The following is a 25,801-nucleotide window of genomic DNA, read 5'->3' as shown; positions in this document are numbered from 1 at the left end:
TTAGAATAAGTATTTGTCACAGCTTTAAATTAAGTTTTAGTATTTTAAGGACATGAAAATCTAGGAGATGCACTTGGTAGTCTGGCTCCTGTACCCCCCCCCCCAGTATACTTAAGATTAATAATGTGATACATAATTGACAAGTTAATAAACAAACGCACTTCATCCCATTTCACCATGCTGCTACTCCCATTGGATTTTTTTTCCTTATAAAGATTAATCTGTAAGTATATATGACTTCTCTTCACTGTAATACAATGCAATTCTTTCATCCCCTGAATCACACAGGCTAGTACCTCGCTATAAAAGATAAAAAAAGGCACAGGTAAAAACCAAAGTGAATCCACATGAATTATCTGGTGTTGAGAGGGCTTCCAAAATCAGGGGAGAGGCAACTTAACAAAAGCTCCAGTTTACGTATTTAGGAAGACTTCTTCCACAATTTCTTTAATGCCTTTGATGCCTAAGCAGATAACCCCATTCAAAGACTTATGCCTTATTTTTAGGGTATTTAAAAATTGTTCATATATTTCACAGCTTTGTAGTAGGACATTTTTAAGCACAACAGAAGACAGGATGTAAGCAAGTTTCAAGCATAGTTTATTGATTTCAAGCAATTGCCACTTCCAACATCGTCCACCCGCATTACAACTTTACACATACTGTAGAAGATCCCTCTATCTCCAGCAGTATCACAGACTGGTCTGCCTTCTGTGTGTGGGTCAATATACACATAAAGGTTCTTCAGAGGTTTAATGCCACTTACCCTATGTATGGAGATAAAGTATTATTAAAAAGGTTTTAAAGGAATCAGTATCTTCTATTAGAAACTCTTAAATGGTAATTAATTCTTAAACTAAAGTAGTATACACCAAGGTAATAAAAACACATTCTAATTCCACAGGGCTGGAATCCTGTTTTTTCTGAATGCCTGGCCAACTGAGTATGTTAAATGTGAAGCTCCTCATCACCATGAGAGAGAAAGGAAACAGGAGTCAACACAGTAGATTCAGCCAAACTGTCTGTACATAGGACCTCTGGTGAAGATACGAATTAAATCTTCGTGTACAGGAGGAAAAGGTTAAGTTATCCTCCCTCTTAGATCAGCTGGGAAATAGTTCAAATAGCACAGCTGTTCTGCTTGCACCCAGCCACAACCAGGAGACTTCAGCTGACTGCAGTGGCAGCTGCAGCTACTCTGCTCTCCTCAGAGACCTGAGGCTACTGGGACAGGTATACTGCCCAAAACTGGAGGCACTCCTTAAGAGTGTCACAAAGTCCTCAACTCCAGAGGTTTTTGAAGCCAGAGTTAAAGATTTTCTCTTGTTGGCAACAAAAGTATCAGCTGCATGAGGGACTGAAATCCACTTGTTTTGAATAACCTCTGCCAGCTAGTCTCTATATCAAAAACTAAGTTTGACAGAATTAAAATAAATAATGAACCTACTGAAGTTAAAGAAAAAAACCACAAAATCTGCTTAAATATTTACTTAACACACACATTTTCTCCAAATATAATGGCTGTTGTTTTTCTTAAGTGTCATAGACTTTGTTCTGATCATCCTATCATTTTAAGAAAACTACATTTAAAGGGTAATGTTTATTTACCTCCATTTAATCACAATAAAATACAAAAATCTCTTCAACCAGAAATGAAACAATCTATTTAATGAATTTTAATACAGCAAGTATGTTTCAGCAATTATCAGTACTGCAGCAGTGTTAATCAGTTCTAAACTGAAATGCTGGAAACTAAAAGATTAAGACAACTAAATGAAGAGTATTTTTCATATCTTTTATAGGACAGAAACCTTTGTTCATGTCTTCTGGTAGCCATCATCTTCTTTTGAGCTGCACCTACAACACAAAGAACAAGGAAACGAGCAACTTTATGCTTCTCCAGAATAGCTTATAACAGTTCTGTAGGCATTAAGGGGCATCTTTTCTACTGCTTTGTTTCTGTATCACCAACTCATTTCATAAGCTATTACTAATCTGTGCAAAAGTGCCCTCAGAAGTGCTGCCTATGTTGTAAAAGTGCAAGTTATAGTTTCTGTATTTAACTACCAAGCAACTAGTGTTTCACTAAATGTGAAAGCTAACTTTCTCCATTTCCTGTATGATAAAGATACCTTAATATGTGGAAATAAGGAGAGATTGGTTTTTATCAGGAATTTTACAAAATAAATTGAGAAGAGACAGGTTAAAGGTTCCAAACAGGCATACAAAACCACCCATCTCGTGCTTGTTTTCGTAGTTAGTTCATTACATCTCCTCGGTGGGGTATTCCCCACCAGCAGAATGACCTGCTTTGTGGCATTTTTCCATTCTTGAGTGCACTAAGAGTGCATGACTGTTGCCATTATGTACCTAGATGGATACAAAAATCCTTCTTAGTTCAAAGTACTATAAAGTATGTGAAACCAGTGGGGTTTTCACAGCTTGTCAGAATATATCAATAAAAAATGAAAAGACGAACTTCTTAACATCATCAAAGAGAACATTAATACAGCAGTATGGACCTGAAAAGTTTGATTCTGTTTTCCTCACCCTGTATAACCAACTCAACTGTCTCAAGCTTTTTTAACTCGTTGCTAAATGTTTATCTACACATGCTGTCAGAAATAACCTTGTTAGGAAGGTGAAGTTGGTGTCTCAGCAAATCAGACCCATGGAGTAGGCGTTGAGTGGCCTGTGACTCGCTTTCCTTTTTTCTCTTTCAGCACCATCAAAAGGAAAAGTGAGAAAAACAGCACAAACATTAGTTAAAGCCTGAATTTAATCCCATGTCCTACAGGAATAATTTCATTACAATGAAAGCAGACAGACAGTATCTGTAGGGTTTTTTGCTTTGCTTTTGTTTAAGCAGTGATAATTATATATCCAATTAAAGTAGCCTATAGCTCTCCCAAAGATCGTAACATTTAATAATCCCTTTAATTAAATGATTAATAGGAAATGCAGGGGTGGGTCTTACGAATTACCTGATTTACCATCACTGAAGACAGATTCTTTTAAAAATGGCTACAAATGCCTTGTTCACAAAAGACTTTATTATCTAATGATGCATACTGAAAACATACAGAAATCTGCATGGTCCACTTTACATGCAGCAGAACAATCTTCACTTTACAATAAGTAAGTGTCAACTGTTTTATGCAAGAGACAACACTTTAAAGTCACATTTCTTAAAGAAAAGCTTCATTTACAAAAGAAATAAAAGGTAAAGAAGCAATTACCGCTTTTAAAAAGCAGCTGCTTTGTTCAAGAGTGGAAGGTTTATGCCTGTATTGAAAGACAACATGATCACAAATAATGAAAACAATGAACAAATGAAACACTTTTAGCATAAAGCAGTACACTTCCAAAATGACATACAAATAGTTAAAAATTTCATTATGTTGTCTATCTATCCTTTAGATATAAGGTCTTTCAAATGAGATCCCAACATATGTAATTACTAAATGAAAACTCTTCTGTAAGTATTGGTTCTATGTCATAGTGAACTGTATTTAACAAAATGTATACAAAGTCTATAGCAAGTTGATTAAAAAAATTAAAGTAATAAGAAACAGTACACTGAAGGCGCTCTATCCATCAAGTGCGCTCTCTCCAAGTTTTAAATGTGATGAACAGAACAGAAGTTGTAACTATGCCACGGTTGCAATGCCAGAAAATAAAACAAGATCATTTATCAAACATGCAGGGAATTCTGCCACAATGCTATTGTCTCTCATTTGTCAGTTGTTCCAGTAAAATAACAGCTTAAACACCGGTGATGTTGATGGGTTAGCTTACCTTCAGTGTACTGAAAGTTGTACACAACCTGCTTTAAAAGAGGAGACCATCCCTGCGGGCAGGCTCAAGAAGGAACAGACCCCCTTCGGCACTGACTACACCAAGGGCATGCTGCTGTGGCCTGCACACACACACCTAGGAAAATGTGAATATAAATAGCATTTATGCTGGCCATTTTTTAAAGACAAAAATGAAGCCAAGTCTGCTTAAAACAAATCAACCACCCAGTATTACTGCTCTCTTTTTTTTTTCTTTCTTTTTTTTTTTTTATAACAGACGCTTTTTTCTTTTTATAATATATACGAACTGCAACCATATACATTAGCATTGTACTTTTGTGCAGTCTTGGCAATTAAAACAGTTCTACAGTGAAAATTTTCACATAAGACACAAAACAGAATTACTCTAACATTTCTAAAAGAAATATCAGCCTTGATGTTAATTCAAATGTATCATTTCTTCCTCAACTTTGCAGGGGAAATATTTATGTTTATATACATTAATAACTGCTGTGAAATTTCTTCAGTCTTTGTATCTTAATTACTCAAACCCTTTGAACTTCTTCATCTGGTTTAGATTTTTTCCTGGATGAAGGCATGCTGCAGAGCCTGGTTGATGCTAATCCGTTTAGCTGGGTCTAGCATTAGAATCTGGTCCAACAAGTCCTTTAGCTGGTGTACTTTTTTACGCTGGTCTTCAGGGAGTCGCTGGCACCCAATCAAGTCTGCTAATAGGTCCTTGGTTGGATTAATGGTGCTCATAACGGTAACTTTCTCCTACAAACACAAAAATGACAACCTTGTAGAACAGAAGTAATGCACAAACCCCCATATCCATTGCTTTTACAGAGCTTCAGCAGCAGCTTTTCTGCAGGCTTGTCTCTTATCTGAGCAGCAACACCCTTCCACCATACGGCTCATAAACCATCACGTGGGCAGAGAAAAGAGCGGAAAGAACACGGTCAGGGGGCACACCACCAACAGCAGGTGCATACATGAACCTAACATCCCAGTTAACTGAGAACAGAGAGCTCCACATGGAAAGTTCCTGAATCTGACCACTAATTCTGTGGTTCTTGTTAAATATAAGAAGTCACAATGATACCAAAATTAATAGCGACCTCATACAACATAAGCACATCACAACGAGGCTGGACATTCTTCTACAAAATGAAGGTACAATTTCCTTTATTAGTAATTTAAGAACAGATTATGTGGAGGTACCCTGTAGATCTACCAGATTAAACCTAGATTTCTTCTAATTGTGTTCCTACATGGTAGGAAAAAGTATCTTTTGCCATTTTGTAACTATATAATTTGGCCATACTGCTGCAAAAGGACATACTATTAGTTTATAAAAATCTTTTTTTAATTAAGATGTCAAGGTGCGTTTGAAAGACTGTAATAGTAGGAAAGCTTGGAAAAAAATAATGAGTTAATCAACACATTTAGGACTTACCCTTTCTGTCACTTTATCTACTTCTATATACATAAAGTTGAGATTTTGATCAAAGTGCTGATCTTTGAACACACCTTTTCGAATCATCTGGAAAATGAGGAAGAGGTAAGAGTTTCAGGCAAGTTCTCTGTGTCTTATATATTTCACAATAAGCATCCATGGCTACTAACTCATCACAACATGAATAATTTAATACTAATAGAAAATATATCAAAAGGACAGGAAAAAATGTCTAGATTGAATAAAAAAAAAAAAACAGTTAAAACCAGTTGAAAAGACACGGCATCTTCCTTTGACTTACGTAATTTTTTCAGGTCAGTGCTTAGAAGGTTTCTGCTTTCACTTTATACTTAGTCTATGAAAAAGAAGCTTTCACTATGAAAAAGAATACTTTCACTTCATAAGATTTTAAATCAATATCAATTACACAGCCAGAGCAACATCTGATATTTATTTACTTACTGTTAAGAGAAGATGTACATGATAAGAAACAGAATTCCATGAGAAAAAAGAATGTATGTTCTACTGTTCATTATAGCAGTTTCAGATATTAATTAAAATAATGTACTTATTTTTCTTACCTTGTTTGGCATCTTTCCTTTGAGATCCATAGCAAGTTTCAACATATGATTATTGGTTTTGCCAGGAAACAGTATTTTTCCTGTATAAAGCTCATATAATGTGCAGCCTACAGACCACATATCTATACCATAGTCATACATTTTTCCTATAACTGAAACAGAGCAATACCAGTTAATTCCATAAAGGTAGCCATATAATATTACAAAAGCAGACAGATGAAAAAATTATGATTTCTAAACCATATTGGTGCTGCTCCTCTTAGGAATAAAGAGTTACAGTAAAATAAGGATGCAAAATTTTAAAGTATCCCTGCTTTAGAAAGGGAGGTTCTTACCTACCACCAAACTAATCAGCAAAAAACCAAAAAGTCAGAACAATAACTACAAATTAAAACATAACTATAACCCATCAGAATGATTTCTCCCCATCCTCACTGAGCTGACCATCAACATACATGAAAAGTCACACAAGTGCTTTTGAAGTCTGAATTTCTGACTGCCATCATATTTCCAGAGTCATGTTTTGCTAAGACCAGAGGGTAAATTCAAGTCAAATTCCCATCTGCTAGTACTGGTATGTCTTGCTATGTGATACATGTAGAGAATACAAAGTGTACTTACTGATTTCTGGAGCTCGATAAAATCTACTAACTAGATAGGGTGTGATGTCATTATCTGCAACATGTGAAGCTGATCCAAAATCACAAAGCTTTAGTATTGTTTTAGACTCATTCACCTGAAAATTAAACATAAATGTCTATTAGCACCATTTCTAGACAGAATTGACAACAGCACTGTGGAAGTGACAATATATTTAAGGAGGAGATAAGACAAACATTCAGCCTTTAAATTGGAAGTTCCTTCCTCTCTGTATTGCAATAGAATTGTAAAACTTTCTCAAACAGAAAGTGACAGTTGATACCTTCAGATCCTACAAAATACAAATAAAAGGTCTGTTTTATGTACCTTTTCCTTACCAAAATATCCTTGGTGGAACTGGATTTCATTCCAGATACTGAAATTTTATCAGTTCAGACTTGAAACGCCAGTATCCAGAAAATGGCAGAAAACTCATAAAATAGCATATTATTCACACATTTCATGCTTGCATAGTAAATTTTACTGCTGTGATGGTAATAAGAGGGCATTCTAAATAAAGTAAAAATCTGAGTTTGTCACAGGGATGACCTCCAAGAAAACCAAAGGAAACCTCTTGGATTTCTCTGATGTAGCTCTCATGTCCTAAGAGAAGAGAGGAATTAAGGACCTTTCCCTCTTATCTCACATAAACAAATCTCCATCCAGACTCAAATAACTTACTTCCATTTTACACATAGCAAGAATATTTTTCAACTATTGATGGAAAAATTCCAAGTATTTCTCCTAAGAAAAGACGCTGTCTTACTTTGGAAAATCTGTTTTCTAAAAAGATATACAAGTGGATTCATGTTCATCTGGAAAATATTTTATTTAGATGTTTTATTATATTTTCTACTTACTTTTTATATCACAATATCATTTTATATCAAAGTATAAACCTGAAATACTTTCAGTAATTTTTTACTTCATCTTAATTAACTGAATGATATAAATTTCAAATATGACATTTTACACTATATACTGTGCAAAACAGATTTCTATGATTTCTTACTTACCAAAATATTATCTGGTTTAATATCTGCATGTAGGATATTGCATCTTTTAAGAAGTTTTAAAGCCAGGAACAACTGCTGGCTGTAGGAACGCACAGCTTTAATATGGAGTCCAACATCTTTCCCATACTTCTTCAACACCTCTCGTAAATTCATACTGTTAAGAGAAAGGGAGAAAGAAAGAACAGAAAGGATCTTATCAACAAGAAACGCAGTGGCCTCCTAAACTGAAAGACAAACTTGAACAAACCAGTTAGCTTTAAATATTTTTTGAGAAAAGCAGCATTCAACTTAACATACTGCTGTTAGCTACAGCAGTGAAACCAAAAGGCTGGGCAAGATCTATCCTATACTGTATAAGTACTTACTACACTGGACTGACTTAGTTCAGAGCACATTTTTAGTCAATTTCAGTTTGAGAGGATTTATTTGCACATGAACAGCATTTTCTTAACAACTGTTAAGCCTTTGTACCCATTTTCTTCAGAAATAAATGAAAAAGAAAGCATGTAAAAGATACAAGTTGAGGAGGTTTTTTGGCGACTTAAACACCAGATAAAAAGACCATAATTCCAAGACAAAAGCAAAACTATATATAAATAATGTACAAGTGTGTTATAAAGAGATAGTGCAGCACCAGAAAATAATTTGTTGTACGGCTTATTAATGGAAATACCATAGTAATTTCAAAAAATTTGCATTGTTTCAGCATATAGCTTACCTTCACCCCAAATCTGGCAAAAATTAAAATATGACATATACAGAAAACTTAGCATATGAACAACTGATGTCTCCAAGCAGGAAACAATTAATATATCTGTATCCAACATAAAACTGTCTACAATTAACATGTCAAAAGAATTTAATTACTTAAACAGAAGTCAACATGAAACGAAAGCACTGTAATAAATTTTGTTCCTCGGACTGTTTACATGTATATATATATCTATATATATCTACACAGATATACACACTCTTTACAGAATATACAGCATTTGCTAAACCTGCTCTGGGTTTAATTCAAACCCTTAAAAGAATTATTAGTATAAAAATATTGACACGCACACAGAGAAAATCATAAGGAGCAGTACTGGTGAGACAAACCACCTTTAATGCATTATTTTGTTCCAAATATTTTCCAGGCAGAAAGCTCAAATCAACGCTTAAAGGAAATCAGAAATAGTTCAGTAGTCTGTGGATTTGTGCCTTTTCTTTGTTGTTTGAAAGTTCCACGCATTCTTGAATCTTGGCAATAGAACAAGTTATCAAAACAGTAGCCAAAACCAGAAAGGTAAAGAACACTCAGTAGTACTTTACCTTTTACAGAGAACCCCAAACGTTTGTCATCTTACCTGAGTGGCTCAAATACCAGACAGAGATGTTGTTTGTGGTAGAAATGCCTAAACAACCGTAGACAATGAAACTTGTCATCAGGATCGGCATCATTGAGCTTCTTCAAAAATTCCAGTTCTTTTAGGCCAGTTTTTTGCCTGAAAACAGAGGAATGTGATTATAAACCAAAATCAGATAAATTCCAATATTTTTTAAATCCAGATATTCACTTGTGTGGTTGTAATTATCCAGGATCGAGAAGTATCTTGTCACTACTTAATGTACCCCAGCTAAAAAAAAACCAAAATCACAACAGGGGTTTGGTGTCATTGTCTACACACTGGATAAGTCTGTTTAATTCTTTGATCTTCACTGTGCCTTGTAACCTACTTATTCTTTCCTCCTCACTCCCAGTTGCATGCAAACCTAAAATTCGATTTCCTCCTGTAACATGACACTCAACTTTCAAATAGTACTCACCTGAGAAGTTTATTTTTTTAAAAAAAGTACTTAACCACATTATTAAATGAAGATTTAAACTGAACTGACTATAGGTTCAGTTACACACCTAAGCTTATTACCTACACAGTATACTAAATTGAAATAGCTAATCACCCCCTTTAGTTTTTAAAAGGTTTCTAGATACTTATTCACATAACTAAAAATAACCCAGCTATACAAAAAGTAAGACAACTCTCAAAACTTGCAAGGTAAAACGCATGGAAAAGATTTTCACTTAAACTGTCTTTAATAGAAGAGGACATAATAAAAGACTGTAGAAATACTGCAGCAGATACTGAAAATCAGTACTGTAAACAAGCCCTTAAATAACATAGTTTAATAGATCATATTTGTTAACGTTCACTCATTCTGAAAGACCTCATTTTTTTTATTTCAACAGTGAGAGTCCTATCCCTTTTTATGTATCTTATATACATGCAAACAAATGGAAAAGATACAAAAATAATTAATGGATGGAGGTCGTTTTGTAAACTGCAGATGATTGATTGGGATCCAACCCACAGCCTGCCACATACAATTTGGTCCATCAAAAAAAAAAAAAACAAAAGCATTTTCACAGTCCATGACTCTCATCTCAAAAAATTTAGGTCTGAGCAAGCCTCATAATTAACTGTAACCTCGTTCCTTGCCATTGCTGTTCCCTGCACTTTTGCAAATGAGAAAGTGCCTGATGAAAATGCAAGTACCCTTCTTCCTGTGATAGTTGTAAAGAAGAGTGGATACAGAGTCCTCAAGCACTTCCCATTATCTAGCTCAAATTAGCAGAAAAGGCAGGAATCACAGCTGCAGTCTGTTACTTCACTCAAAACAAAGGGAGATTCAAATCACATCACGAAAAAAACTTCCAACTGTCACACATGCTTTATTATTATCAAACAAAGACATTACTTACATAAGTTCGTTGTTCCTGATGATTTTAACCGCTACTTCTTGGTTTGCTCTCGCCATGTCCCTGGCTCGCACCACGTTGCTGAACACTCCCTGACCAGTGTAACCATAGACATTGTAACGTTTATCTAGAACTTCACCTATATTAACACCTGCAGGATAAAAATCAAGCAATTTTTAAGTTATGAGTGACATATGTAATGGAACTTTTATGAAAAATAAACCACTCTCTTTAAGTACAAAAAACCAGGATAAATGGCAAAATTCTTTAATTTTATGGTGTACAATCACCTAGCTTTGTGGAAGTTACAGGGAACAAACAGCTATTCTGTAAATCTGGAGTCCTTTCATAACTCAGGTTAAAATCTGCATGCTCATTTCATCCATTACATTACACACTTGGAGAGTGCTCCGTGATATATCTACATTAGAATAACACTTCCGTACTTTTCCATGAGGATTTTCTCCATTCAGCACTCTCATTCTATCTGTCCTTGCAGATCAACAAATACCACCACTTACGGTAATAGCCTTCTGCATCAGTCCAGTTATCCCTGAGATTGGGGTTTTCTTTGAAGTCTTTTCCAAACCCAGCAGCCCTTAGACGAGCACTCTGAAATAAAAAGTAACAGCTTTGTTTGTTTGGTCTGTATTTTCTCTTGATGTTTACTTACCAAAGCCCTTTCTCCCCTATTGAAACACTGTTCCTCTCCACAGTACAAACACATTTATCTTATAAGAGGAGAAACAACTTAACATAGAAAGCTATTTACATACCAGTATCTAAAGTCTGATGCAAGGAAAGAGGATGAGATCAACCAATAGAATTATTATCAAACATAAATGGGTTCAGGTTTCAATTAATACCCACAAGGAATTTATACAAGTCACAGTAGAATGCACATTTTGGACCATCTGAGTAAAACTTCTTATTTACAGTATGTTTATAATAAAAAAAAATAGCAATTTGCAAGGAAAATATCACTCTTTAAGCCTTGAATTTTGGTTCCTTCAATGGTATTTGTTTCATACTATTATACAAACAACCATAACATTACTACAGTTGCTGTTGACATCTCTTAACAGACATGGTAACATTTTATCACAAATTCCAAACTGTGAGTAGCAAAGAATATCTTTAATTGAACAACAGTTTCTGGAAGGGGGAACTGCTTACTTACAAGCCATAAAATCCCCACTTGTAACTTCTGAATTTTTAAAAATACACCCTCACACACACACAATTTGTTATAATTCGTTATATCGGCCATAAACCAAAATTAACTGGAAAATTTCAAAGTTAAGAAGGAAGTTCTTGTCTTATTTCTTAGTGTTGTCAAGCAGCAACAATGCAAGAGGATTAACAGAGAATGGTACAAAAAGTCTCAAAACTAGTCACTGGACTGCCAACATTTCCAGGTCACTTCAGCACATGTAGAAAAAAGCTGATGGAATAGTGCAAAAGTAAAACAAGGAAATGTATCTCTCCATCCAAAAAAACCTCACCAAACAAACCACCAGATTACTCCAACATAGCGTCATTAGACAATTAAAATATCTTATACATTTTTTTAATTAACCATACATGAACCTCTGAAAACAGAATAGTCCAACATGGTAACATCAACAGAAAGCTTAACTTACAAATAGGTTCATGTTTTTACCCTATACCATTATAGGTCCTATTCAAACAGCAGATGAATTCCCTGATTGCTTCCTCTGGTAAAACTCACACCAATTTCAGCAGGTTTTATTTCAATGAAATACTAATTAGGAACCACTTTGATCGACTTGGATGATCAAAAGATTCAGAACATACAATCCACTTAGCTGCGCATGCTTTTATAAATCAAAATTCCCACAGCCCTCAAGTGACAGCAACTAGCAAAAATCAAGTAGAAAAAGGTCATACATTTTATCTCCAAGAATTACCTACATCAAAGTATGCAGCGAACATATCATCTGATTCTGTGAACATATCAGGAGCTAGCAGTTTCTTCTGAGATGAACCTTAAAATGAAATTCAGATTACTCAACATGAAAAATATGTCAAATGATAACTTTGTTGCCAGTATAATTTGGCACTTTGTATTTTTACAACATAGTCTAAGATCAGTATGTTGACAAACAGGTAGCTCTACTAATGTTTCTAGCATATACCATTTCACATATTTCACATTAGTTCTTCAAAGCATTCAAAAATTTATACCTCCGTGAAAAACTACATGTAATAGCTTTTAAGTAATTCACACAGTAGAAAGGAAAAAAGCTAAATATCTACATGATCCCTACAAATAATGACTACATATACATATAAAAACAAATATAAAATGACTGCGCATATATGTAAAAAAAAAAAGTTTTCAATATACAACTTCAGGTTTTTCTGCTAGTCACATGGTATTTTGGTAAAAAACAAAGCTCTAAAGCCCAGATGTTACTTCTTTGGAAAGCAACTGCTTTGGCTGCGTTTTCTCTGACGCTGCCAAGAAGGACCTGGTGTGTAGCTTTTTGTCAAATACAATGTTTACTATTGTGTTAAAGAGTAACATTTTTAATTTGAGCAAGATTATCCCTTTCTCACCTTTTAATCATCTTTAAATCCCAAAGACATTTTACTTGGTTGATAAGATAAAAGCAAAGAAATATAAATTAAGCACACAGTAGCAAAAGCAAACAAACTTCAAAGTGTGTCATAACCCACATAAGGTATGGCAGCAGCCCTGCACGAACACAGTAAATCACAGACACTCCCTTCAGGGTACTAAGCAATGGAGAAAAATAAAAGGTTAAGCTCAGAGGCTTCTGGGTCTCGTGATACACACATAGCTGACCACTTCCATACAAAACAACTAGACTGAAATCTTATAGCATCAAAAAAATCATCCATCATGCTGGTACTGCTGTTTCAAGTTACAGACCCATCACCTGACACCTGGGGGGAGACAGGTTACACCACTGTTCTGAGTCATAGGCCCTTGCAGAAACTTCCTCAAATTTTCTTTTTAGTTCCAGTTACTCACACTTACACTGGGCTACAATGAGTTATTACCCAGTTTCTTAGCAACTTATTACTCTGACCCTGTAAGAAGTCAAGATAGAAAAAAAATGTCTCTTGCAAAGAAAGACACTTCACTGCTTTCAGCTGTTACAGCCACCTCTGACCCAGGATCCCATCAGTATATGCAAAATTCCAAGACCTGAGTGTAACTGGTATGTTTTTAAAAACCTTTTTCATGTGTCTATGTGGAAACTGTCTATGTAGTTAGAGGTTATATTTTCATATGCTTTAGTACACAACATTAGAGAGCAGTACATGTTAGACAAAAAAAGGGAAAAATTTATTGTCTGTTACACATTACAAGACTAACTCTAAAGTTGTGGTATGCAAATAAAGTGCACAGGACAGTTCTTTTCACAACTGTTCTAGGAGAATAATCTGAAAACGCATTCCTCAAGGGAACACCAGGACCAACTACGGAGCACTACAGCAGTCCCAAAGAGACACAGCTTCATTAACTGAAGAGAAGCATCCACTAGCAGACTGTATTTAGCCCCAAAGGACATGTGTGGTGCATGACATGAAATACAAGCCACTGTCCAACTATTTCTCTCAGAGGGGCTTGGGCAGGTTCCAATGCTCTTGTTAAACAGTGTTGTTGCAATTAAACTGTAACGAGAAACTGAAGTAGTTTAAACTAGCTCACGTATGACCACACAGCAGCTAGACACACCTTGTGTGTACAGTACATAGAAAATGTACTGTAATCCACTTTCAAAAGACAAAAAAAAAGCAGCAGATTTTCAATATTACACTGTGCACTGAGAGATGCTTCATTTTCCCTTTGTTGCTGCTGGCACAAGGCAAGTTTTATATCAAGATTCATTTAATTTCAATATTGCTGTACAACAGATTACGTGAAGGGAGGAAGAGAAGCAAATAGCCATTTCAGCAACTAGTTACGCTGCTAAAACAATCCTCTGAGGCCTTTATCATTTTAAATGACTACAGAACCACCTCCATTCTTCTGACGCAGTGGCTTTGATCAAAAAAGGGGAGAAAAGGAGCATAATTTCAAGGTCACCCAAAATAAACACTAGGTTACATTAGGCTTCTAAGAAAACAACATACATGAGTGAAAAAAAAAAAACTGGAAGGGTGATTCTTAACTATAAAGACAGACACTGCTATCTGCTCTTCCAAATGTATAGTACAAATTGTGTTAAGAGTTATTAGAAATACAGAGAACAAGTTCTACTCATATTATCCTTCCTAATGAGGAGGCTTTATTTTAATCTTTTATTTTTAGTACCATAATATTTGTGAAAACATTCATAAATTCCATCCAAAATGTCAATCTGCTTCCAAGTCTGGAAGTATGTAAGGAAACTAAGCAAATGCCTGAGCTTTCATAAATTGCATTAGACAGATTTCAGAATCTTACCATTGTTCTGTTCAACTGTCATGAGGTTGTGCTTGGCTTTTACTGATGCTTCAAACGTGTCCACGTTTTCCCGTTCATACTCCTTAACATCAGCAGCTACTCTTTCTAGGATGTCGTCAGGCGAATTTGAGCGACTACGTGTACTGCTTTGAGGACTGCTTGGTTCAGATGGTACAGATATATTACTGTCTTCTGTCTGGCCTTTGTATTTCTAAAAATAAATTTAATTTTTAATCTCACCATCACAGCTTATCACAATTTAAGTATTTTCATACCCACCCTTTCAATGATTTGTGCTAAACCTTAATCTTTGCTTTCATAATCACCTACACCTCTAAAGACAAGATTATTTGCAGAATGGGATACAACTTTTGAAGACTGGTTTTTTTTCACAATGCACCACAGCCCAGACCATAAGACTGAAAAATTCATGGGTGTCTTTAGAACTTCACATTTCTGTAAAAAGTGATTATTATTGAAAATTAACTACTTGGTTATGCACAACAAACTGTCAGCAGGAACAGATTTATTACTAAGCCATTCAGGTACACAAACAAAACAGTCTCTGAGGAAAAATTAATTATTTTATGTCTGGCATCCTAGAATCTTTCCCATTTTTATTAGTGTTATGAAACAGAAAAGCAGTTTTTTAGATTTATGTTTTTTATTTGAATTGGAAATTCTATTTATTCATTCATTCATGTTGAAAAATTCCAGAATCATTAAAAAAATTCAAACAACATCTTTACAATTTTTTTAGCCTTAAGTACTATGAAATTATACAAACCTCACTTCCTATCCCAAAAGCTAAAAATTAAGTTGAATAAATGCTGATACCACTCAGTTATCAAACTAGTCAATAATATAAACAGAGGTTTTCCATTTAGGGAATGAAGCTCTGGAATTTGCTTCCTGCGTGCACCAACATCAGGTGTAACTGGCCTTTACTAAGAATTTATATGGTTTTTCTCAGTCATAGCTTTGAAGGATTTTACAGTGGGCTTTGCATAAAACTCAGATCATAAGCAGTATTTTTAGTGCTACTTAAAATAAGCAGTACATTAAAACCAGTGGCTTTGTACCTCATCAAATAATGATGCTACATCATTTTGCTTGCTGTGTTCCAGTTTTGTGCCAAATTCCACCTTTGAATAGAGATACCTGACTTGTGTTCTACAATTTCCTTCCCTCTGGTCACAGTTCCCTGTCAGGGGTCTCAATCACATATTACACCTGCAATTACTGATCCATTATCTGCCTTAAGGGAGGAACCCACGCCAGTGACTTTATGAAACTTTGGAAATTGTCAAGGACAACTTCTACTTGAAAAAAAACCTAGCTTAGGTTAAGTGATATATAACTTAGAGCTACACTGACATCATTATATCAATGATACAGCTACAAAGAAACTCTACAGATGAAAATAATTGAAGAATATTTTCGACATGTCCTTAGACTGTCAGAGATATTTAAGTGAAGCAAAAAATGACTCTCAGAGGAATTACTTCAGTCTTAAAAGCAATGCTGTTTCAATAGAAGTGTAAAGTTTAACAGAGACTCACATTTACAAATAAGTTACTGGAAAAATATAGCAATAGTAATTACTACTGTAAGGTAGCAAGAGGCTAAGAGCCTTCCTTTATCCCAACATTTTACACTACAAACATAAAATTAGTGTCTCTGACCATGTACCTGAACAATTGCTTGTCGCTGTAATCTCCTTTGTCTTATCTCTGCTTCTTCATCCTCTTCTTCCAAATCAAAGTCTTCAAGACTATGAAAACATGATTATTTTTTATATAACCTCATAAACATAAGATTATCTACTGAATGTTACCAAACACAGTTCTTTGGTGTGGAAAGCACAGAATATATTGAACAATATTGTTCAAGTGGCTCAGAAAGCTACACTGTATTAAATCTCAGTGTGTATATTTACATTTCCTTACAGAGAAAAATTATCTCTTAGTATCTCACTGGGACATTGTGTAGATCATTTTTAATTGCAGTTAACAGCAGCCTTCTAAAAGAAAACAAACAAACAAAAAAATCTGGTTCATTTTCACTGCAGCATCCTTCTTCCTTAATAATTTGATTAAGAATACATAGTCTTGCACAATTGAGTAAGTAGATATTTAGCAAATATAAACACAATTTGCAGACAGCAACGAATCCTTTCAGCTATTACAGTTTTTCCCTTGAGCAGTAAGCTTTAGCAATCAGACCAAAAGTTTTCCAAGATACTGATCAAGCTGAATTAATAAACCTAGTGATGTATCATCTCCTCAGGTCTACATGCTAGCCAAGGTCTTGATATGTTTTCAATATTCCAAAGTTTATCAGAACATCCCAAAAGTAATTTGACAAGATCACAAGTACTAAAACATGATTATGGTTTTAGGTAACAACTCAAAAACTACACCACAAAGATAAGTGTTAGTTCATTCTCAGTATCATTGGAATTACAGCTTTTAAATAATCAGTGCAAGTTAGAAAATGAATTCTTACTTTTCATCTGATGAAGACTCCTGTTCAGCTTTCATACCCTCAGAAAGACTACCTTTAAATTTGTCTTCTTTAACTTTGCTTCTGCTCCTACGTCTATGGCCACCACGTGATCTGGACCTCCTTCGAAGGCGAGATCTACTTCTCCGGCCTCTATCCCTGTTAATAGTAAGAGGGATTTAGATCTTGGGGATTTTGGTTTGTTTTGAAGAAAAGAAGGAAAATCTATTCATAAAACATAAAGGTACATAATGCTTCCAAGTAAGAAAACAATTTAATTCATGGAGGACAAAATGATTTCAACTATGCTAACACATATAAACATGGACAAAAACCCCACAGCCTTTACAGGTAAAATAGCAGTCCTTACTCTTCTAGTAATACTTTTACAAAATACACTTGAGAATACAGGGCTGTGTTTACCTCCTCCGAGGAGATCTACTCCGCCTCCTTGGAGATCGGCTACGTCGAAGGGGTGTGCGAGATCTCCTTCTAATGGGGGACCGAGACCTTCTTCTGGATGGGGACCATCTGCTGGGTGGGCTAACATCTTTTGATCTTTCACGTCTCGACAAAATATCATCTCTGGTCCGTGTTCTTAAAACAGAGGAAGAGAGTGGTAGTAAAAATCAGAAGCAAGCTGAAAACAACAAAAATCACAGTTGCCTCTAAATACTCACTTGAAAAAGTCTTACTGCAGGTGAGGGACCATCAGATGGGCTCCTGAGGGAGGGATGGATAAGTATGCCACAAAGCTGGCTGCCCTTCCTGTGTATCTCTCCCCACCCTGGGAAGTATGTGCCCACACACAGGACTAGTTCAGGACACATATGGAAACAGCTTGCTAATTACTACCATGCAACTAAAAGAGGTTTTAAAACAAAGGTTGTTGTATAGGACTTACATAAATGGTGGTCTGTTTTCATGTTTATCAGAAACAGTATTTAAGCAATACATAAACCCCAAAACCTTATTATTGAAAATAATTTTAGCATCTTTACAAATTGTTTTGAAATTTACGGTTAGAATCATGCTACTTCACAGTAGTGACACTAATGTCTATTTCAATTTGGGCAACAGAACTGCATGGCTTCAACATTTCACACATCCTAATACAGCAGATGAAAACTAGAATTCTTAATTAACATGTAAACCAACCTTTCTCAAATTAAAAAATAATTCAAGTTTGATACTATATACTATTCAAAATTTGTTCATTCTTGTGAACTGTGATTCACAATTATTCAATAAAAAGAATCCTTGATGGGACAACAACATTAAAAAGCTTAACTTCAAGGCAGCAAGACTTCAATCAAAAATTGGAAAGAATATAAGTTAAAAGCATTTATCAACTACTTTAATGAGGTAGCATGAGAAATTCTTGGAAAATAGCTCTACACTATTTCAAAGAAAATGTTGCTACTCTATTAATTTTTTCCCCCACTCCTTATTTTTTGATTTTTTACATCAAATTGGAACAACTTATGACAGGTGCTATATCTCAATAATGAACAAAATATCTTCAGTCTGAAAGATTAATTGCACTCATTTTGTAATTCTGTTTGTTTGTTTTGAGACTGCTGTATCAGCTTCAGCTACCTTAGCTAAAAATAATGATCAGGCATAATGATCAGAACTGATGCAAAACAGTAAACAGTGAGGTAGAAGGGAAATTTATGCACATGCAGAGTAATGGCAGTTTCTACGAAAAATTACTGTACTCAAATATTTGAATAGGTCGATACCTTTAGCCAATTAATTTGTATTATGTTCTTGTGAACAATATTACACAAAAAGTCACAGGATAAACTGAGTTCCAGGCTTCCTGGCTAATGAAGTGGTTGCACTGCCAAAACTCAATCAAAATATCTGTTACGAAAAATAAACCAGTTCAGGCATCACAGGGATGACAAAAACTAGAAGCTGATTAAGAATTCACAGTAACATCATAAAATAAGTAACTTCGATCAAAGACCTGAGAAGTGTCTTACATGATGAGAACACTGGAAACAAACTTGAAAAATTAAATTACTGGGATTTTTTTTTGTTAAAACTGTTCATGAAAGCTCCTGAAATTCTCTGGCAGTTTGAGTAATTACAGGTAGTTAAAACTCTAACATAGCTGGAATTAGTTCAGATGTCCCACAAAGAAACATTATTCCTGCTGATCTGCAAACACTTCCAGCAGAAAATATTTCTTAGTCCCCCACTCACATGCTGCTCACTACAGAGTTACAGGATTTGACAGCAAAATTCTAGACACATGCATCACTTGAAGTGTCTAGACAACCAATTCAAACTGGCTGCAATGCAAGCTGTCATGAAGAATGGAAACTGAAAGAGGCAAAATGTTACAGAAGAAAAGTCAAATACAATCCCAAAAAAATAGGTGGTTGTGCCGATACATTCCTGATGCACCAGGAAGCAACCAGATAAACTGCTAGCATTTACAGTATTTGCTTAATCTGATTAACACCACTGGGGCCATTCTCCAAAGTACCTGAAGATACCTCATACTTGAAACCAGAAACCAGAGTAACCTTCAGTGATTCAGGCTGAAAGACCTTCACGTTTTTTTGGTGCTTATTTAATGAGCTCAGTCTTTGTGGTTCTAATTCCAGTTTTAAATATATACTTCTTTTTTCTTAATTATCAGACTGGGTGAAGCTAAATCCCATGACAGAAAGTTTCAAAATATTCATTATGCAATGGTGAGCTCTTCAGCCTCTCAACTGTTTACAGCTAACAAATTAACTTCCAAAAATGCATACGCTTATATTGTTCTCTTCCTGGAAACTTACCATCCAGGCATTATTAGCTTTCAGAGCAATTTCAAGGTAACTGCTTTCTTAGGCTTAATTGTCTTCTTTAAACAATGCCAAGACTAAACCCATACACTACTAAATAGATTTCCATTTTCTCCTTTAAGTGTATGCAAAACATGTTAATTATATACAACAGTCCGATAACAAAGCAATGCTACCAACCCTCTAGCAAATGAAAAATAGACAGTATTTTTAAAAGAAAAAAACCAGACTCTGAGAGGGACATCTTGATGTAGAAGATTTGCTTACATTCATGCATACTGACTCTATCTTAGGGTTTTGAGGCAAAAATGGGGTTAATTACCCACTTTTAGCCAACAGTAATATGTTAAAGTAGAGAGGACTCTCAATCCAAAGACATTTCTGAAAGCAACAGAACTATTAACAAACAGAATAGAAGCCAAATTCTGAATCCAACTAAGTGATAGAAAGGAGAACATTGAGTTATAAAACTTGTTCCCAGTAATGGTGTGAGTAGAAAATAACTTAGCACTTTAACAACCACAAACTGCATGTACCTGTCTGACAGCTGGGAGTATTTTTTTTTAAATCTGAATACATACAAAGTAAGCTCACCATATAATGCACAACCTGATTACTTTTTTTAATAGCTGTTTTCAGAATAAAACAAGGAGGTAAGCACTGAACTAGAAGATATTTCATCCCATGATGCATTTTTGCAATGGGTCATGACATCTTTAAGCTACCTGGGAGAAGAAAGGCGCCTCCTTTCCGATTCTCTTCTTTTCCTTTCTGCAGATCTGCTCCTCACTCTTCTAACCGGAGACCGGGTCCGAGAGGGGGATCTACTCTGTTTAGACCTACGATCATTAAAGAGAGGGGATCTGCTTCTTCTTGGCTTTTCACGCTGTTTGGGGGATAAGCTTCTTCCTTTTGGGCTACGGCCAGGTCGTCTAGGGGACCTGTTTTCTTTCCCTGAAGAAGCATCTTTAGAAGGAGATTTAATTGGCTTTTTTTCTTTGTCAGTCTCTGATCTCCTAGGTTTTCTATCTTTGGACCGTGACCTTCTATCTTTGGATTTGCTTCTTAGTTCTGTTGGAGATTTAGATTTTCTGCCACGATCTCTGCTTTTGTTTTCATTAACAACTGGAGACTTTCTCCGATCTCTCGATTTACTTTTATCATCAGCCTTATTTCTATCTTCTGGAGGAGATTTAGACTTTCTGTTTTTCTCCTGAGATCGCCTCTTAAGCATTGGGGACCTCGATTTCCTTGTCTGATCTTGAGACTTACTTCTCTTATAAGGGCTTTTGGATTTCCTCCTTTCTTTTGACTTGCTTCTAGTTGTCTTCTCTTTGACTCCATCAACTCCTGTCTTGCTTTTCTTTTTGTCAGACCTGTGCCTAGTCCTTTCTTTTGACTCACTCTTACTTGCTTTCTTAGAACCAGTTTTATTGTCCACAGGTTCCAATTTCCCCTTAGTGTTTGACTTTGCTGTAGGTCTCGTTCCATTTCGTGCTTTTTCATTAATCTCCCCCTCTTCTTCAGATCCTGACTCATAACCTTGTAATATTAATCCCATCCCAGACTGGACTTTTCCTTCCATTAATTCATTTTCAAGTTCAGCTTTCAATAATGCTCTTTGTTTCTCCAAGTCTTCCAGAGGAGCTAAAAAATCAATTTTAGTTCTTTTAGCTGGTCCATCTTCTTTGTCAGAGGCATCAGCCACCTCTTTCCATTTATGTTTCTTATGTTTGTGTCTGTGTTTATGTTTTTTGTCCTTATCTTCTTCTGAAGAATGTTTATGTTTCTTGTGTTTACTTCGGTGTTTGTGTTTCTTTTTTTTGTGTCGGGTGTGCTTGTTCTGAGGTTGGTCTGCCTCTGATACTTCCCCATTTTCTTCATTTACACTTTTCTCAGATGCCTCAGCATCCTCAACCCTGCAAAAAAATAAGAAGATCAGTACTATCAACTTCCTGTAGTCTTTTATCTCCTGTTAAGTCAACAGCCTTTTTTATGACAAAAACTAACTGCCATTTAATCACCTACCTTTGGGAGAATTAAAAACATTCGACTAATTTAACTAAGTCATAACAGCAGATACAGTTCCTCATGAACAGACTACTGCTGCACAGCAAAATACTACGGAAGGAAGATACAGCAAATGCACTGACAAAACAAGATGTGTGGGTGGTATCAATGCTCACGCCTTTAGATTCAATGCTGACAGTGTCTGTTAATAACATACAACAGTGCTGCATATTTACCTATCCTGTCAGTCCACCATTATCTTTTTCACTTGCTGTTCCACTCCAATGCCTAACCCAAGCTATGCCTTTGAAAAGTATTTTCAAATGGCAGAAAACTGTTGCGCTCCAAAGATCAAAATTTATTTCAAGGGATGATGCTGACTAGGTAATGAAACCTTCTTGTAAAATCTCAGTCAGAGCTGACTGACTCCCTTAACCTAAACTTCTTTCTCTAAGTGTTAGAAAATCAAGAAGTCTTTTTATGCATTTGTATTATTTATGCAATGCAGGGAACACTATTGAGGAACAGCATAAATTAAGGAAGTTTAATTTAAGAGCAACTTTCTGACACTATACAGCAGATAGTAGCTTCGAAAAAATGTGGTTATCTTTATACCTGGAAAACGGCATTGGGTGAAACAGCTGAAAATAAGTCTCTAGCAGGTTATTAAAATAATAATAATATGCAGTGTTTCTTCTAAAAAGAATAGTTTCAATTAACAATAACTTCTTCAAGTAGAAACTTTAAAAATTATAAAGTTTAGACATGATGTTACACATTCCCTTATCTTCCACAGACAGTGAAACTGGCTTAACTATAGGTTTTTTACACTGTTTAGCAAATACCTCCTGATCTCCTTCAGAACATCAATCAAGTTACTGTCTGTAGTAAAACAGACATTTGCCTTTTGAAATCTGTTTCCAAATATTACAGGTGCCAGAGCTCACCTTTCTACAAACTAAGCTAATATTAGCTTACTAAGCAAACTACCTAATACTGTAATAACTTAAATGTTGCTCTTTCTGTATCCCAGGCCTCATTAGTTGAAAACAAATCCCTTAAACATGATAGTCAGAAGCAGAGAGTGAAGGTACAGAGAAATGTCAAAATTGTCTTCTGAACTCTACTAGTTTCATATGACAGTTGTTTCTGAAGATTATGATCAATGATCTGATAGAACAAATGTATCAGAGATACTCTAAGCCAGGTCTAAAGGACAGCACCTCACTATAAATTTGGTTAGTGTCTTCCTAATGAAGGACAGGATCTTCTAACGATGCACAGTTACTCTCTCCTGCTTGAGTTAATGCAAATTCTAGAACTAGTAATAACACAGACTTTTCTACAACATACACCAAAATTATTTGCTAAAACCATTAACACTTTAGTGTTCAGAAATGACAAACTTCCGAAAGGAATGTCTGAGTTAAAAACATGCAGTATTCAGAGACTTTAGTCAGAATGCTGCATGCCTTTTCTTTTAGACCTTTACCACTACTTTTGCTTATTCAAGGTACATAGAAAGGTTTTTTTCTTAATTGCTTCCTCCTGATACTTTACACCATTATGACAAGAGAATATCAGAACAAAAGAGGGAAACTGCCTTAAAAAGAACGTACTCTTAGTTGCATTTGGCACAAAAGAAAAAAAAAAGAGAAGGAAAAAGTATTAAATGCAGAACTTCTTCAACTTGGGTTTGCAGTCCTGAGCAAGTCTGTCTGTGGCATAAGCTGGTTAAAGGGCAGAAAAATGTCACAAGGAGAATTTTAAGGGAACTATGCATCTTTTAAGATTTCTTTTAGTTGGACACAGGATGCTGTAGAAGAGTCTTCCTTCTCCTAATAGCAGAAAGTGACACTGAAATCTTTAAAGGAATTTATTTTGTTATATCATATGTATTTTAAAGTTATGTAATAATCTCATCTTAAATTCTGGAAAAGCAAGCTGGTAGAGAAAGCACCAGATGAGATACAACACCCTAGCAATATCTCAGGCCATTACAGACTGCCAATACAACTGCCAGCTGTCTCTGTAATTCAACAATTACTATTAAGTTCATTAATATGCATTAAATAGTTCAGATTTTCTTCATGCACAGGAATATGTTCATTTCAAGTAATTCCATCAAAACGTGGATAAACTTTTACTTCATTTAAATGCTTCAGAGGTGTATTGACATGGATGAGAAACCTTTTAAGAAGATTTTAGAAGGTGATGAGCCAGTTTGGTATGTGCATGTTTAGGCACTAATGGCTTTAAATAGAGAGAAATTGTGACATGATCTTGTTATAGCCCTACTTTTTCCTACTTTGAATTCAGGAAGAAGAACAATAGGAAGTTTATAAGGATTTGCAAAGAGATTTCACCCATCTTTTCCTACATATAAGGTTCCTATCATCAGCTTCTATCTTATCACTTAGTTAACTTTCTCTATGCAATACTAGACACTCGTGTTTTACATAGTTCACACATACACCCACCCTATTTCCTCACCCGTTTTCCACTCCCACGATTAACAATAAAGTCAAGCCTCAAATCAAAACTTTTTAGGCAGAAAAAATACAGAAAACAGAAAGAATACAGAAAGCAGTTTAAACAGCTAAAATATTTATATAGTGAAGAGAAGCGACAGAGTAAGCATTAGGATGTTAACTCTGGGCAAAATTTCCAGAAGACTGTGTTCACTGCGTGTGGACAAACCCAAACCCCACGGCACTAACCAGGGTGCCAGGAGAACGCACGCCCGGGAGCCCCGGTCCGGCGGGGAGGCGGCAGCTCCATCTCCGCTTCCCAAAGGGAGCCGGGAGTTGCCAGTCATTTCGAAGGCTGGAAGGAGGGGCTGGCGGCAACAAATCGCTTTCTGCTTCCCGCAGCACAGGCACCTTCCCTACCGCGAGAGCGGCGGGGCCCGGAGCAAGGAGGGCGGGCGGGAGGTGGGCTCGCCGCAGGGCGGGCAGCGGCTCGGCGGCCCCGGGGCACCACCGAGGCACCCGCTGGCCCGCAGCGCCCCCAGCCCCGCTCGGACAGGGCGTGTGTGGGGGGTGTGTGTAAGTGGCGAGGGGGGGAAAGATCCCGGGCAGCGCCGGCCCGGACCCCCCTCAGGATGCCCAAGCCCTGCGCGCCGGGCGGCAGCGGCCTCGCAGCCACGCGGAGGAGGCACAGCCCCCCTCCTCCCCCCCGTCCCGCTGTCCCACGTCGCGGCAAACCCCGGTTCCCCGGCAGCGATGCCGCTTTCCCTGCGGCCGGAGCGCCCGCGGGGCGGGAAGGCGCACGCGGGACTCCCGAGGACACGCGCCCGCCGCTCCCGGCGCCGCTTCCCTTCCCCCTCCCTCCGTCCCCGCGCGGTCCTCCCGGATCCGCGGGCCAACGCAGTGGCCCCGGCCCCGCCGGGTCGCCTCGCCGCGAGCCCGACAGCTCCTACAGCAACCGCTCTGCCCCGGGGCGGCCGCCTTCCCCCGTCCTCCTCTCCTCACCCCCTCCTCTTCCTCCTCCCTCGCCACTTCCACCCGGGCCGCTTCTCGTCCTCCCCGTCCCGTGTGTGTGTGTGTGTCCCCGCTTCAATCCCCTCGCCCGCGCTTCTCCCTCCGCCTCGCTCCTCCCGAGGCGCCGCGGAGAGGAGCCTCCCCCCCCAGCCCCAGCGGGTCCCTTACTCGGGCGGTCGCTGCTCGGGCTCGGCCGCGGCGGCCATTTTGAACTTCCGAACTCCTTCGCTGCCGCCGCCGCCGCCGCTGGCAGGGGGGGTGGCGGCGCGGGGCCGGAAGTGAACCCCGCGCGCGGGGCCGCGAGCGCGGCGGAGGCTCCGC

The 25,801-nt window shown here is 37.1% G+C and overlaps 1 protein-coding gene across 7 annotated transcripts; it reads right to left on the bottom strand.

The window, feature by feature from the left end:
• Positions 1–579: 579 nt before the first annotated feature.
• PRPF4B (pre-mRNA processing factor 4B) lies at positions 580–25,797 on the bottom strand. Of its 7 annotated transcripts, none has more exons than XR_007628102.1 (18): positions 25,649–25,775; positions 20,714–21,907; positions 17,605–17,778; positions 17,185–17,340; positions 16,369–16,450; positions 14,677–14,887; positions 12,168–12,241; positions 10,754–10,844; positions 10,236–10,383; positions 8,842–8,979; positions 7,493–7,646; positions 6,459–6,573; positions 5,838–5,989; positions 5,257–5,343; positions 3,240–4,574; positions 2,630–2,716; positions 1,812–1,857; positions 580–767 (listed from the first exon to the last, which is right to left on the bottom strand). XR_007628102.1 is itself a non-coding variant. In XM_050309056.1 (15 exons), the coding sequence occupies exons 1-15, from the start codon at positions 25,684–25,686 to the stop codon at positions 4,371–4,373; spliced, it is 3,018 nt and encodes a 1,005-aa protein (XP_050165013.1). In that variant the 5' UTR covers positions 25,687–25,797; the 3' UTR covers positions 580–4,370. The 7 variants fall into 7 exon arrangements, 1 of the variants encoding a protein (XP_050165013.1); XR_007628098.1 differs by having other exon boundaries at positions 580–1,857; positions 3,240–3,285; positions 3,799–4,574; XR_007628099.1 differs by having other exon boundaries at positions 2,630–4,574.
• Between the last annotated feature and the right edge of the window lie 4 nt (positions 25,798–25,801).

Source organism: Myiozetetes cayanensis, unplaced genomic scaffold (genome assembly GCF_022539395.1).
Source record: "Myiozetetes cayanensis isolate MyiCay16 unplaced genomic scaffold, myiCay2020 scf1, whole genome shotgun sequence".
NCBI lineage: Eukaryota > Metazoa > Chordata > Aves > Passeriformes > Tyrannidae > Myiozetetes > Myiozetetes cayanensis.
Note: the sequence above shows the minus strand (reverse complement) of the source record. Positions and strands in the feature narration are given on the sequence as shown.